The sequence below is a fragment of the Podarcis bocagei genome, assembly GCF_964188305.1.
Source record: "Podarcis bocagei genome assembly, chromosome: 1".
NCBI classification, from domain to species: domain Eukaryota; kingdom Metazoa; phylum Chordata; class Lepidosauria; order Squamata; family Lacertidae; genus Podarcis; species Podarcis bocagei.
Genome location: NC_138125.1, coordinates 33,963,582 through 33,977,785, shown reverse-complemented (window position 1 = coordinate 33,977,785; position 14,204 = coordinate 33,963,582). Strand labels below are relative to the sequence as shown.

At 38.9% G+C, this 14,204-nt stretch overlaps 1 protein-coding gene across 2 annotated transcripts in view; it reads left to right on the top strand.

The window, feature by feature from the left end:
- Nucleotides 1-14,204, top strand: part of TTC6 (tetratricopeptide repeat domain 6) — a 78,821-nt gene that overhangs the window by 54,466 nt on the left and 10,151 nt on the right. For both annotated transcript variants that reach the window (XR_014011492.1, XM_081207610.1), the window contains exons 21-29: nt 421-571; nt 1,394-1,476; nt 3,644-3,720; nt 4,385-4,545; nt 6,052-6,192; nt 8,850-8,999; nt 10,317-10,457; nt 11,615-11,728; nt 13,539-13,658. Coding sequence is in view for 1 of the 2 variants with exons in the window: in XM_081207610.1 (XP_081063736.1) it covers nt 421-571; nt 1,394-1,476; nt 3,644-3,720; nt 4,385-4,545; nt 6,052-6,192; nt 8,850-8,999; nt 10,317-10,457; nt 11,615-11,728; nt 13,539-13,658 (1,138 nt within the window). In the remaining variant the exon portion in view is untranslated. The remainder of the gene's footprint in view (nt 1-420; nt 572-1,393; nt 1,477-3,643; nt 3,721-4,384; nt 4,546-6,051; nt 6,193-8,849; nt 9,000-10,316; nt 10,458-11,614; nt 11,729-13,538; nt 13,659-14,204) is intronic.

The window sequence follows — 14,204 nt, the reverse complement described above, 5'->3', positions numbered from 1 at the left end:
TAATTAATTGTTTAGCTAACACGTCAGTGTAGGTCACTGATAAATCCCACTTTGTGGACGGCCAGAAAGCAGAAGTTCTGTTGTGCTGAGGTAAATTATGCTCATAGTGCCCAGGTTGCCTACAAAGCAGGTTGTGTGATGCCATGCCATGCTGTGGAAAAGAAATGTGTATTCCTCTCCTTGACACTCTGCTGTGCTTCTGCCCTCACTATAAGAAGCAGCATGGAGATAGCAGGAGGGAACTCAAAACATTACTCTTGCTTTTGATATGTAGCGTCTACAGGTCTAGGATGGAAACATGTTTTTCTTACTGGAAAGCAGACTGGCTTTAATTCAACAAATAATATGAAATTCAATGTAGCATAATGTACAAACATGTTGAAAAACGTAACGCTCATAGCATTCTGCCTCTATTTTCAGGAGCCTTTCCGTAGCTTACATAAATATTGGACTGATTTTGATGTTATATATGGACCGTTATTTTGAATCTATTCGACAGTTCACTCAAGCCATTCAGCTGGATCCATTAGATATTAGACCATACATGTGCAGAGCCCAGGCACATCAAAGGGTATCTATCTATTCTTTACCTATGCTGTAGAATTTGTGTGATAGGTGCTCAATAGGTAACTAGCTGCTTTAAGGCTTGCATATAAAACAATGCTGGGACAATGTGCAAGAAATGCAAAGACTTTCTCAGTGCAAACAACAGAGGTCCTGGTGTTTTCTTAGTCAGAACCATCTCTCTGAAGGCTTAATTTAGTTCTAAAAACTAATGAAGAGTATTTAGCGTATACAGTGTTGAACATTCTGGCTTTGTTTTTCCCTTGATACATGCGCTAGTTAAAACTTCCCACTTAATTTTTTTTTAAAAAATCCCCATATATATATATACATATATTGGGGGGGACACAAAGGGGAGAACCCCTTCTCCTCTGGACAAAAAGTTTGGAGTCTAACTCCTAGTATCACAGGAGAAGCTTTTTTAAAAAATATAACTGTCCTCTTCAGATGATCCCAAATTAATGTATAGGTCCATAATTTCTGAATGAATTCTGTATGTTAGTAAATGTTGGCCAGTTTTACCAAGGTACTAAAAAACTGGAGAAATTTGGATTTGGAAATCTGGACATGCCCTATTATTTACATAAAAGGATTTCCTTCGGCTAGCAGGGACGGTATGATGGATTATGGCCCTTCCTTCTGGTCAAGGCAGAAATGAAAGCTGTGGAAGTTTCTTAACAATCAATTGAAGTTTATTTACTGTTAAAAGATATGGATTAAAAATGTTTTAAAAAGGAGGAGGTGGTCCTTGTATAGGAGAACACATTGAATGAGATGGTGGTATCCTGAGACAAAGAATAATGGATGTTTGTCTGTTTTAAAATAACAGGTTCATGATCTAAAGAGTGCAATTAAAGATATAAACAGAGCCATTCATCTCCAGCCCAACTCACCCCACTTATGCTTAACAAGGTAAGATTGTTATCAGCTCCTTTTCTCATTTTGTTTCTTTCTTTCCTACTTTTATTGTCCACCTGTATTATCACTGTATGTATCATGTAAGCCTTTGACGTGATGTTAAATATGCTAGTACATTTAATGTTTCTTTTTTAAACTTAAAAAAACAGTTTTGAGGGAGTATTCTTAATCATTTCCCCCAACAACACACTCTGGGAAGAATTACCTCCCAAACTTGCTGTTTCCTTCCTTGAGTGAACTAGTTTGGGTCATTACCAGGACTGTGGTTGGGATACCATGTATGTATGTATGTATGTATGTATGTATAAATGAATGAATGAATGAATAAATGTGTATTCATACATGTATAAATGCATTTATACATTAATGCCATGTCTAGTTTGACTCTTGGTGTCTGTTTAGGGACACTAAAGGTTACTAGTGGTGGCTTGGTATACTAGGTGAATATCAACCTTTGTTGAAGAATCACATAAATTACACTGATGTGGGTTGAGGGTTGCACATATATACTGTGCTGCCTTCATGTTGCTAAGAAATAACATTGGTAGCAGAGTGCAGGTGCTAACCCTTAACTGGCCTGGTAGCCACTGTGTTGCCCTCCAGATGCTGTTGGAGCCCAACCCCTATGAACCCTAGCCAGCATGGAGTTGTAGGCCTGCAACATTTTGAGGACACCACATTGGCTATCCTTGGGCTAGGACTTGGTCCTTGTAAATTCCTTGCTTTGACTGTGAAGTCATCATGGAAGCTGGAGCACTGCATTCCATTCTGTCAGCCCAAGAGAACCTTCTGCAATGGCTTCAGCTCTGAAGGAGATGGAGGACTGAACTCAACTTCCCTCCATTAGCCCTGAAGTTCAGGCTTCATTGACTCATATTTGAAGGCAGCATACAACTCAGCTGCTTCATAGGTCCTCACTATGATTTCAGATGTGTGGTCTACCAAAGTAGTTTGTATCCTTTTAAATTTAGTTTTTAGGTCTTTTAGTGCTGGATGAATATTATTCTTTCATCAAGAATGCTACTCTAATTAAAGTGGGCTTAATAGTTGAGATTCTTCAGTGCATAACTGAATAAATAAATAAATAGAATTTCTTAGGGCGTTATTTGACTAAATGAAATTTGCCTAAATTAAAAACAAATTAGTGGGATTGTCAGAATCTGATGGAATATTTTACTTCTAGTATCAGCTCAAGAGCTATTTTTCCAGGCTGTTATGTTACATATATTTGGTCCATTGATTTGTCCTTTATTTGCTTCTTTTGGATATTTTAATATTTATTTTATTTATGTAACTTGCCCTGAGGGTCAATAAAGATAGAGAGTGGGTATAAATATTGTGAATTAGCACATTTTATTCCTAGTAGATATATTTTAGGTATTTTATTAGGGATGATGCAAAGGTTGCTGAATGGTGTTCTTTTTTAATATGTGGTGGTCTTGTAGTAAGGTTAAGGCTTACTGGGAAATGATATATAATGAAATGAAAAGGATGTTTAAAATAATGTTTGTGGAAAAACCCAGAAGCCTTTCTTCTGGGATTCATAGGGATAGAACTACCTAAATTGTATAGAAATTTATTTTTGTACGCGACTACAGTGGCAAGAATGTTACTTGCCCAAAAATGGGAAAAAGAAGTCCCAGCAAAGGAAGAATGGATACAAAAACTTATGGAATATGCAGAAATGGCAAAACTTATTGGAAGAATAAGAACTCAATATATAAAACTTTTTATAAAAGAATGGAAATGGTTTATTGAATATTTACATGTAAATTGTAAACAGATAAAAACACTGGCAGGATTATTGTAATAACCTGAAGCTATATAAGAATATATATGTAAAGAAGATAAATAAATGAGCACGTTAAGTTAATTTGCATATGCAGAAGATAGTAAAAATAAATTTAAGGAACCGCACAAAAAGGGGGAAGGAAGTCAAGTTTTAAAATGTCGAAATGAACTGTATATATCTGAAAAGTATAAATATTTTTTTTAAAAAAGGTTGCTGAATGTATAGCCAATGAAGAGTTGATAATATTCTGTAATTTTATTTACTCAAATATTTAAATCTTTGTTGTTATTCTGTTGCTATTTGAAAACAAATAAATAGTTCCATAGAAATTCCAAGCAATTAATGTATGTTAAAATACTTCATTTACAGAGGACAGTATCTACTAGAGATGCAGAATTATGATCTTGCAAGTTTCTGCATACACCAAGTTGCAGAAATGGGTCAAGGTACTGTCTGTCTATGTTTTACCTTTCTGTGCACTGTGAAGCTATGGCCCAGGTCCAAAGGATTACTTGAAGCATGCCCAGGGGCACCTGGAACTTTTCTTGAACAGCAAACCCTCATACCCTATCACAGTTGTGTTTTTTTGGTTGGGGGGGGGGGAGTCCCCTCAAGTTCAAAATGGTCTGACATTTTTAAAAATAAAAGTAGTTTTATACCACCATATCACAAAATATCAGGACGGTGCACAATGTTAAAACACAATGAATGCACCATTAAAACGACAAAAATACAGATAATTGTTAAGGTGGCTAGCTAAATAAAAATTGAAAATTAAGTAGCTGCAAAGCCCTGTTGGCATAAAATGGTATGATGGCTGTCTAAGAAATATAAGCTCAAAGTCTCGTTGAGCATGCAGAACTAGTAATAAGCTAATTGGGAACCACTGCTGTATTATGCTTTATATTTGGTTTCTGTACATCACTCTGGTATTCTCTGAATGCCGAGTGCTTTAACAGAAGTTTAATACGAGTCTTTGGCATTCTGAACATTTATATTAACATTGGCTATGAAGCTTGCCTGTCTCTTATGATATCTGTATTTATACATTGAAATGCACAATAATAAATAGGTTGGCCCAGAATGAAGTTGTCCTTCAATATTTTACAGGACCCCTTGAATGTTCGCTTGTTCAAGAAGCACTTGTTCAGTCATTTTGTCAGAATCACAACAAGGCCATTGTGTGTGCACTTGCAGCCTCCGAAAACCAACCTGATTGTGCCATGTTTGTTCTACTTGGAAAAATCCAAATGAAAGCCAAAAAATATAAGGTTAAAGATATGCTCTTGTATTTCTGCGGTTTTGAAGGGAACTATTTTTGAAAGCTATAGGGAAAATATGTGAGGCTGATAGAATTCTGCATGGGTTCTGGTGACTATTTCATTTCTTATTAAATCTCTATTCCTCCTTGCTATTTTCTGCTGGGACACAGCATCCTGCTGGTTGTCCATTCTTTCCTGCTGTCTTTGCCACTCAATAGTTAATTTGTCAAGAGCTCATTTAATCTCACTGGCCTCTGTGTATGATCCCTATATTTTTATCTGTCTTGGACTTTAATCTGAACTAGAGAAAATTTCTCCTTTTTATCCTCATCTCCCCTAGCCTTCCCCATACCCTCTTCCACCCTAAAGGTAAAGGGACCCCTGACCGCTAGGTCCAGTCACGGATGACTCTGGGATTGCGGCGCTCATCTCGCTTTACTGGCCGAGGGAGCCAGTGTTTGTCCGCAGACAGCTTCCGGGTCATGTGGCCAGCATGACTAAGCCGCTTCTGGCAAACCAGAGCAGCGCACGGAAACGCTGTTTACCTTCCCACCGGAGCAGTACCTATTTATCTACTTGCACTTTGATGTGCTTTCGAACTGCTAGGTTGGCAGGAGCAGGGACCAAGGAATGGGAGCTCACTCCATCATGGGGATTCGAACCGCTGACCTTCTGATCGGCAAGCCCTAGGCTCTGTGGTTTAACCCACAGCACCACCTGCGTCCCTTCCACCCTATTTGGAGGTTAATGATGCCTCTCTAACTCTGGCCATGGCAGCAAGCCATGCTTCTCTGATATCTGGTGTTCTGTGAAGCCAAAGTAAACCCTCAAAAATGGAATCTTCCCATGTGCTACTTCAGGTGTCACCAGTACTTGGGAAGATTACATTTACCAGGGCCTACTTGATAAATATGTGGAAAAATAATGGCAATTACTCTTTGGATTCAAGGTGCCAGATGAAAGCAGGCCAAGTTTTAGATCATTACTTGCTGTGCAGAAGTAAAAATGGATTGTTTCTTTTAACTGGACAGCCTAGTCCATGACACATGTCAATTGGCTGCAACTAAATCAGTCTTTCTGGCTATGTATTCAACTCATTAAGTTTGTATTTCTGTCCAGCTTTCATTACTGGGATAACCTTAGATCCTCTTTCCCTGGTGCCAAAAAAAGAGCTGTATTACATGGTCTTCTTTGCCGCAGTACGTACAATATGTAAGAATGTAGCAAACCTATGCATGTCTACTCAGAAGTAACTAATGATTTCAATAGAACTTACTCCCAAGTAAGTGTGCATAGAATTGTAAACATATGTGTAGAATCTATAGGGTTGGGTATTTACTTTGTTTTTTTAAAAAAACAAAGTAAATATATCTGCGGTGAAAAAAAGATGGAGGCCACTTTGTTATTCAAAAGGGTGACTGATTCACCATTGAGCAAACTGAGCAGCACGATCACTCTCAGGACTGGGATTGCAAACATCAGTTAACTATATTTTACACTTACTTTTTATTACAGGATGCTGTAGCCAGTTTTAAACAAGCATTGAAGCGGCTGATGGATACTGCCGCTACAAGATCTACACCTAGTACATTTGAAGCTGCAGAAATATATTTTTTTATGGGCCAGTGCTATATGGAGCAAGTCTCCTTATTAGAGGTACATATTTCTTAAGTGTTATGGCATTTTGGTTTTAAACATTGTACACAAAAGTTTTGATTGTGGAGTTGAAATGAGTTAAAGACTTGAGCGTTGGGATACTCTTCAGTGGTTTGTTGAAAGTCCAAAACTGTGTTAAATTTTGCTTAGGCATGTCAGACAAAGTAATTTGAAGGGAAGGGGATTGTTGTTGTTTAGTTGTTTAGTCGTGTCCGATGCTTTGTGACTCCATGGACCAGAGCACGCCAGGCACTCCTGTCTTTCACCGCCTCCCGCAGTTTGGTCAGACTCCTGCTGGTACCTCAGGGCTATTCCAATTGGGCAGTAGCACTTCAGTCACACCTCTTAGGATAGTGTCACCCTAGGCACAGAGACTAAGGGCAAGATTTAGCTACCCCGTTCTGTGAGGAGAAGCCAATGCAAGGACTCCCTTTGGCACAACAGGGCTTTCCTTCCTCTCCTCTCCCCTGTGCACCTCCCTCAGATCTGTTTTGGAGGGTCAGCCGATCTCCCAGAACAATGTGTGAGGGTAGGAGAGGGAAGATAATTTTCCTTAGCGCCATGTTGAATTCCTGGAATATATTTAATCAACCAGCCAAGCTATTGATGGGTTGCAATTATACTTCTATTGCAATAATGTTTTTAGCTATTATCAGCTTAGTATATGTATAGGTAGGGGATTCATTTTTATAATAAATAAATTAATAACAATAGTACATCATCTGGTAAAGCAACAAATGTTTAGGATTACAGGATTATCAATTTGCCACTGTTCTTCTCCCATGCTGGCACTCTTGAACTTCTAATGCTTGAAGACAAGAATGCAGTTGTGTCTCAGGAACTTCTAAGCAGCCTGTTCCCAGAAGAAACCCCAGTGAAGTTCCTGTCTTTTGTTTCTGGCAATAGCTTAGCAATTCTTTCTGCATTTCTTTGTTGTTCAGGTTTGTACTTTTCTCTGTTTTCTGCTCTGTGTGCTCAGGATCCTTTTATTCATTCTCTCAATTATTTCTCTGTATTTTTCTGTCTCTGTAGCTAGTTTTGTGTGTCTAATCTTTGTGGCAAGTGGAATCTTCCCTTGGCTGTTCCAGTGTCACAAGCTTAATTAATTCTGTGGTTGTCTACATTTTTTTATTCCTTTTGCTAGTTTGTGTGATTGATATTAATTGATTCTGCGTTCAGTTGGTTCTTAAATTCCTTCAAATTCCTTCAATAATTGTCTACGATTCATTCCCCTTTGTGATTGTCATAATTGATTATTTTAATTAATTCCCCTCTGTGACTTGCCATGATTAATAATACCCTGCAGTGATTTTCTGTCTTGAACCCCATGGTTCCATTGGGATCAGACATGGATTGGCAAGTTCAGACTGATGAGGACGAGGCAGAAGCAGAAGGGGTGTGTGAATAATAGGAACTGGGGATGGAGGTTCTCCCATTTCCTATCCATCCTGCAGAGCAGAGAGCCTTATTGGGGACTGAAGAGGGCATTAACAACCCACAGGAGATGTCTGAGCTGAAGGTGGCAGTGGCTGAACAGGAGCCAGAATGGGAGGGCAAAACCTTACTGTCTCTATGAGAGTAAATTCTGGTATTTGAACCATCACCTCCTTCTTTTTCATTGGCATTGCATTTTCATAGCAAAATTGTTGGGATGAGTGCTGAAGAATTTAGTTAAGTGTCTGTGTTTCCTCAATATGTTATGTCCCCCTGCCCCCTTGATATACTATAGAAAATTAACTTTAAATGTTTTATATGAATAAGAGAGTTCAAAACAAAATACTGATCACTTCTACTATGCTCCTTGTGAAAACCTGCGCTGGGTACAGCAGGACATGGTTCACTTTGATCAATGTAACTAACTTCTCTAAAAAATATAGAGCATATATTTTGATCAAGAGGGCTTGTCAAGAGTAAGCCGCCCACCCTCTTTGTGGCCACTCACCTCATACCATAACAAGAAGGTTTGTTGAGTGATTTCCTTAAATTGGAATTAAAATTATATGTCCAAACAGCTGATAATATTCTTGTTCATTTAAGTGCAGTAAACAAAATGGCCAAATTGGATAGATTTGATTAATTAGATTTTCTATTCCTCTTTCCATTAAAACGTATCTGAAAGAGGCTCAAAGACAATAAATAACAATAACATAATAATACATCCCAGGTATGACATAAGTCATATTATATAAATTAACAAATCATCAGTAAAACAATAACAATATGTATAGCACCATTAGCAAACCAGCAACTAAAAACTAATCTAAGCATCACAGTTACAGCATAGTCAAACTGGGTCAATATGAAAAAATTAGGCAGTAAATGGTCTTGTCTGGGATAGATAATAACAATTAGAAGTCTTAATAAGACATTAAACTTCTGTTTTGTTAATATGTGGCCAATTTGGTAATATCTAAAAAATGGTCCTATTTACTACCTCATATAACAACAGATACTGTCTGGGCCTCTTGAAGAGTGTTAAAACCTATTTTCAGAATGTGAGGCCTATTTAAACATTGGAATTTATCCCTCCATAACTGGTATCATTTGCCTAATTTCATGCAGTACAAAGTCCTAAAGCGGTAAACGTTTTATATTCTTGACAATATAGTCTAGACAAAGGGCAGTATTTAGTAATACTAACTTTATTGTATTTTTAGGCCTGTGACGCTTTTACTTCTGCTGTCAAGCTATATCCACGTTATGCAGATGCATACTATCAGCGAGGGCTTTGCAGAATGCAGCTCCATCAACCTAAGTGCATATTAGATTTTAACAAAACACTTGCTGTTCAACCAGACCATTTTCAGGTAATGCTGAAAATTTGATTTTTGGAGATACTGAAATAGAGCTTATCTTATCTCAATGTTCTACATTTAGCAATAAAAATAAGGTAAAGGGACCCCTGACCATTAGGTCCAGTCGTGGCCAACTGTGGGATTGCGGCGCTCATCTCGCTTTATTGGCCAAGGGAGCTGGCGTACAGTTTCTGGGTCATGTGGCCAGCATGACTAAGCCGCTTCTGGCGAACCAGAGCAGCGCACGGAAACACCGTTTACCTTCCCTCCGGAGCGGTACCTATTTATCTACTTGCACTTTGACGTGCTTTTGAACTGCTAGGTTGGCAGGAGCAGGGACTGAGCAACGGGAGCTCACCCCGTCATGGGGATTTGAACCGCCGACCTTCTGATCGGCAAGTCCTAGGCTCTGTGGTTTAACCCACAGCGCCACCCGCGTCCCTGAGCAATAAAAATAGTAGATTGCAAATCCCTGGAAAAGTTGATTCTAGTTCGTCTTCATTAAATTTACTTCGTGGTATACCAGGGCCAATGGTGTGGGCTGAATTTTCAGGCCTGCTCATTTAGCCACACCCCTACCTATCCACAGTGGCATAGTGTGGGGGTGCAGGGGGGGCCGGCCACACCGGGCGCAACATCTGGGGGTTAGGGTTAGGGGGCGCAAATCCACAGGTTAGGGGGCGCAAATCCACGGGTTAGGGGGCGCAAATTACTTGCCTTGCCCCGGGTGCTGACAACCCACGCTACGCCACTGCCTATCCAAACACATACACCTCTGTGTAGGCATTCTGTGTCTATATAGTAAGAAGCATTCATTAGCATGCAAGGAGTTTTCTAGAGGCCTCTGTTACATTCCTGTTTAACATCTCTTGCCAGGTACTCATGCAAAAGGGGGTCCTTCTGCAGAGTGAGGCCTTCTGGACAAGGTAACCAGAAGGTTGCCTAAACTGCTGCTGTAGTTTGTCACTGGAACCCGAAATGCTGTTTTAAATTTAGAAATCTTAAAAGTTATTTGTAACCCAGGCCACCTCACCCAGAGGACTTCACTCTGAAGATCCCCCCTTGGGTCTTTCTCAGAGCTAGGTGAGTGGAAAAACTTCTAGGAAAAGAAAACAAAGAAACAAATAAAGTGAGGTAACAGGAGGAGCAGGAATGAGGAGATGGCAGGGTGAAAGAGGAGGATGTTTGCTTTACTAGCACCATAAAGAAGACTGAGCAGCAGCAGAATTACTAGCCATCTCAGGCAGCATAATGTCTGGTACTGGGCCTGTTGGTGTTTGTTTCCTTCTAAAATGTATTTGTTTTTCCCCCTGTAATGCTTTTGTAAAGGCATATTTAAGCCGTGCTGCTTACTATGGATGCAAAGGAAGATTCTCCAAGGGAATAATGAATTGCAATGAAGCCCTCAGAATTCAGCCTACTAGCGTGAGAGCCTATCTTTCTAGAGGAGCACTGAAGTTTTATAACAGGGTAAAAATGTTGCCTTATGTTTTTTGTGATGAAGTATGCTGCCTTTTGCAGGTAAAGACAGATGTTTTGAGTACACTGCTGCTCATTTTAAAGAAGAATCGAAAACTTATGATTAACACACCAATGTAGTAATCAGCCTTAAATGAACATATTCTTGAAATATAGGGTGGGATTCAATGTCAATAGAAGCCCAGTTTCCCCTTGCACAACAAGTCCCCACCCCTGCTGCTTGTTCCCCTGAAATTGGTTCATTTTTTGGGGGGTGGAATCCCCAAAACAGTGCACGGGGGGCAGGAGGAGAGGGGGATTGTTCCTTTGCCAAGCCAAAATGCTTGCTCTGACATAACAATCACATGAGTACAATGTTGAATTCCTCCCATAGTTTAATAATAATTGCCACTTGTAAGAAATAGCACACTTTCGTGTCATGAAAGTGGACATAAGTGTTTGTTGGTTTGTTTGTTTTAAAAATAACTATAACTATAACTATAACAGTTACATTGGTAACTGTTTTAGGGAGACAGTATGAGCTAATATAGGTGAGGTAATACTTTAAAAGAAAAGAGCCCTGTGAAGCTTATAAACTTCTGCTCCTTTCATCTGTCCAATCCCTGAAAATCTCAGGGTGCTTTTCCCAAAAGAATTGCATTGCTGGATCAGACAAAAATCTGCTTTGATTTTTTTGAGACACATGCCACTACAAGCAGGCAATAGGTGATGGTCATTCTCTGTTTCCAGCATCAGGTAACATATATGTATTCTGCCTTTGAATATCAAGCTTGATTAATAGGCTTGGTTAGATCTGTTCTGCCTCCTATATCTATTTTTCTATCTAACTATTCTTAAAGCCCTATAACCTGCTGGCCATCACTATGTCTTATGGTGGTGAAGTCCATAAATTAATTATACCTTGTGTGAAGAAATGTTGTCCTTAATCTCCTGCCAGGTAACTTCACTGAATGACCACTTGTATTATGAAAGAGAAAAATTCTCTCCGCTGTTTTCACCTTCATAATTTTATAAACTTCAACAGATATCAATAGAAAACCTGCCAACACAGGATTACATATAGAGGAATGTGTAGCGATATTCATTTATACAGATTATTTGATGAGTTTAGGTAATATGACTAATGCCATGTCATTTTTTTCCTACAGACTTACAAACATGCCGTTGAAGATTTAAGTAAAGCTATAGACCTAGACAATGGTTGCATTTTGGCATATTACAATAGAGCACTTTCTTACCACTGCTTGAAGGACAGCAAAAATGTATGTTTCTTTTTTAAAGGGCAGTCACATAATACTTTTCAATTGCTTTACCTCTATTTCTGAATCTGAATGTCCTGCTTTTATTTTTAATTATCATGCCTTTTCCCAGTTTATGACATTTGTTCACTTACTGTGTTTACTAACATCAGTCTAGAGTTCTGTGTACATTGTAGCATTTGCATTGAGCTCTTCACAGTGTGAAGGGGAGCTTCACACTGTGTTACTTTGTTGGTAACGGCCTCTGCATTTGGATCCTTGTGGTAGCTTTCCCTAACATGGCATCAGCCTCAGATAGCATGGTCAACGCTCAGAGATTATGGGAGTTACTTAATAGATGAAGGGCACCAAGTTGGGGGAAGGCTATTCTATGATTTTATGAATTTATCATCACATTGACAGACCCTTGCACACCTTAAAAACCCACAGTGATGCGAATAGATGATTGCAAAAGCACATTTAATATGGCAAATGACAAGTGGTTGTTCTGCCTTTCTGTGTTCATTTTAGCTTTGTTGTTGTCATGATGCCAATATTTGACAGCAAAAAGTGCCAGTTGCTTTTACTTGCATTTTCAGTATTTACATCCCAAGCCTATTAGTGTATGAATATTCTAGCCAGTGATGTCGGATGTAAATTTTTCCAAAATGTAAATTTTCCAATGTTTTGCTTTTCCATGGAAACCTTTCTGTTTCATAAGTTTATTAGTTAAATGAATGGATGCCAGTTGCAAATACAATATTAGGCAAGCTTAGAGGTTTCAAAATTTTTGGCCTTGTTTCCTAAATATGCACACTGAAAAATTTCCTATGCACAAATTACGCTAAATACGCTAATTTGCATAGGCAATTCCCCCCACAAAACCCACTGGTCTTAACTGTTTCCCTACCTTTGTACCCCATATGAGGAATACTTTGATGGTTGGTTCATAAAAGATTTGCTGAATGTGCAAATTCAGTGAAAGAAAAAAACCTGCATTTTAAAAAACTTACTTAAATGCTATATTTTTCTTAATTTGCTGTATTTTTTCTTAACTTTATCAGACATTCTGTGAAAACCAATAAAAATTACTTAACCAATAAAACTTAATCAGACACATGTAACTACTGCAGTTAAAGACAGATTTACTAAGATGACCAGAGGTAGTACAAAATCAATAGTCTTGTGATTAAGCAGATGGTGCAATTGGGAAATTCCAAGGTCCATGATATCATCTTGTAGTTTTGATGATAAACTGACTTCCAAGGGTCGCTCAAGGCACTCCTGTCAGCTACAGTGCCATGGTTAAGGTCCTTTTCTTTCCCCAAATCGTCAGGTTGGGAAGAATGAATTGCTTTTAGCTATGCCAAATTTATTCTTAATCTATTTCTCCCTTGTATTTCATAACAGCAAACTTTATAGTCACTATAGTTCATGAAACTAAGGATAAAACAAAATACTGAAAATTAATTATTTTCTCTGAACTTTGCTGAAACTTGGAAAATTGTACATTTAATTCTTTGTTAGACACCCTAGTAAAGTTATATAATATAAGCCACATTTCTCAAGCCTTTATTCCAGGAATGGGGAACCTCTGACCCTTCAGAATTTGTTGGCTCCCATCAGCCACAGTCCGCATGGCTAATAGTCAGGGTGGGTTGGAGTTGCAGCTCACTCTGTACCATCTGAAGGGCCACAGGCTTCTCCACCCTGCTTTATTTCTTTGAAAAGCAAACAGGTAATTAATCAGATGGGAAGATTAGAATGTTTTTATACAGGATAATGAGATTCCATATTTTGCACTATTTACCAGTTACTGTGTGTATTTTTACAGGCTTTGAAAGATTATGGGATTGTTCTTCTTCTTGAGCCCAGCAAGGACATTGTTCTGAAAGTGTTGATCAACCGTGCCTTACTCTATGTAGATTTGAACCAACATGCTAATGCACTAGAGGTACAGACCTAACTTAGTCATGTCCTGTTACTTTCAGTAGGTCTATTCTGAATATAGCCTAGTTGCTTAGGCACTCAAGAGGGTGGTGACCAGTCAGCTTCAGATATTCTTGGTGACGGCTGTTTATCTAGATTCACTTCATTCTGTCTTTAGGCCCCAGTTTGGCTTTGGTCTCCCTGACGGACGACTTCTTTCTGTAGTGAGAGAGTGCAGCTCTGTTGATTCTCCTAGATCTGCATTTTATTGGAATGACTTTATGTACTGAGGGTATTAGGCACCGTGGTGTGATGGTTCCAGTCCTAACCAAAGGGCCGATTCCAGAGGGTGGGAAGTGTGTGGCTTCTACTCAGCCCCATGTAAATTGGTTTGAGGGGTCGCATAGGATTCTATTTTGTCCCCAATGCTACATCTATATGGAGCTGCTGGCTGAGGTGATTTGGATGCTATCAATATGCAGATGACACCCAGCTGTGTTTCTTCATGTTATCTGAGTTAGCTGAAGACGTGCAGTTTGGATTTGGATGAAGAAGAGTTTGGATTTGATAT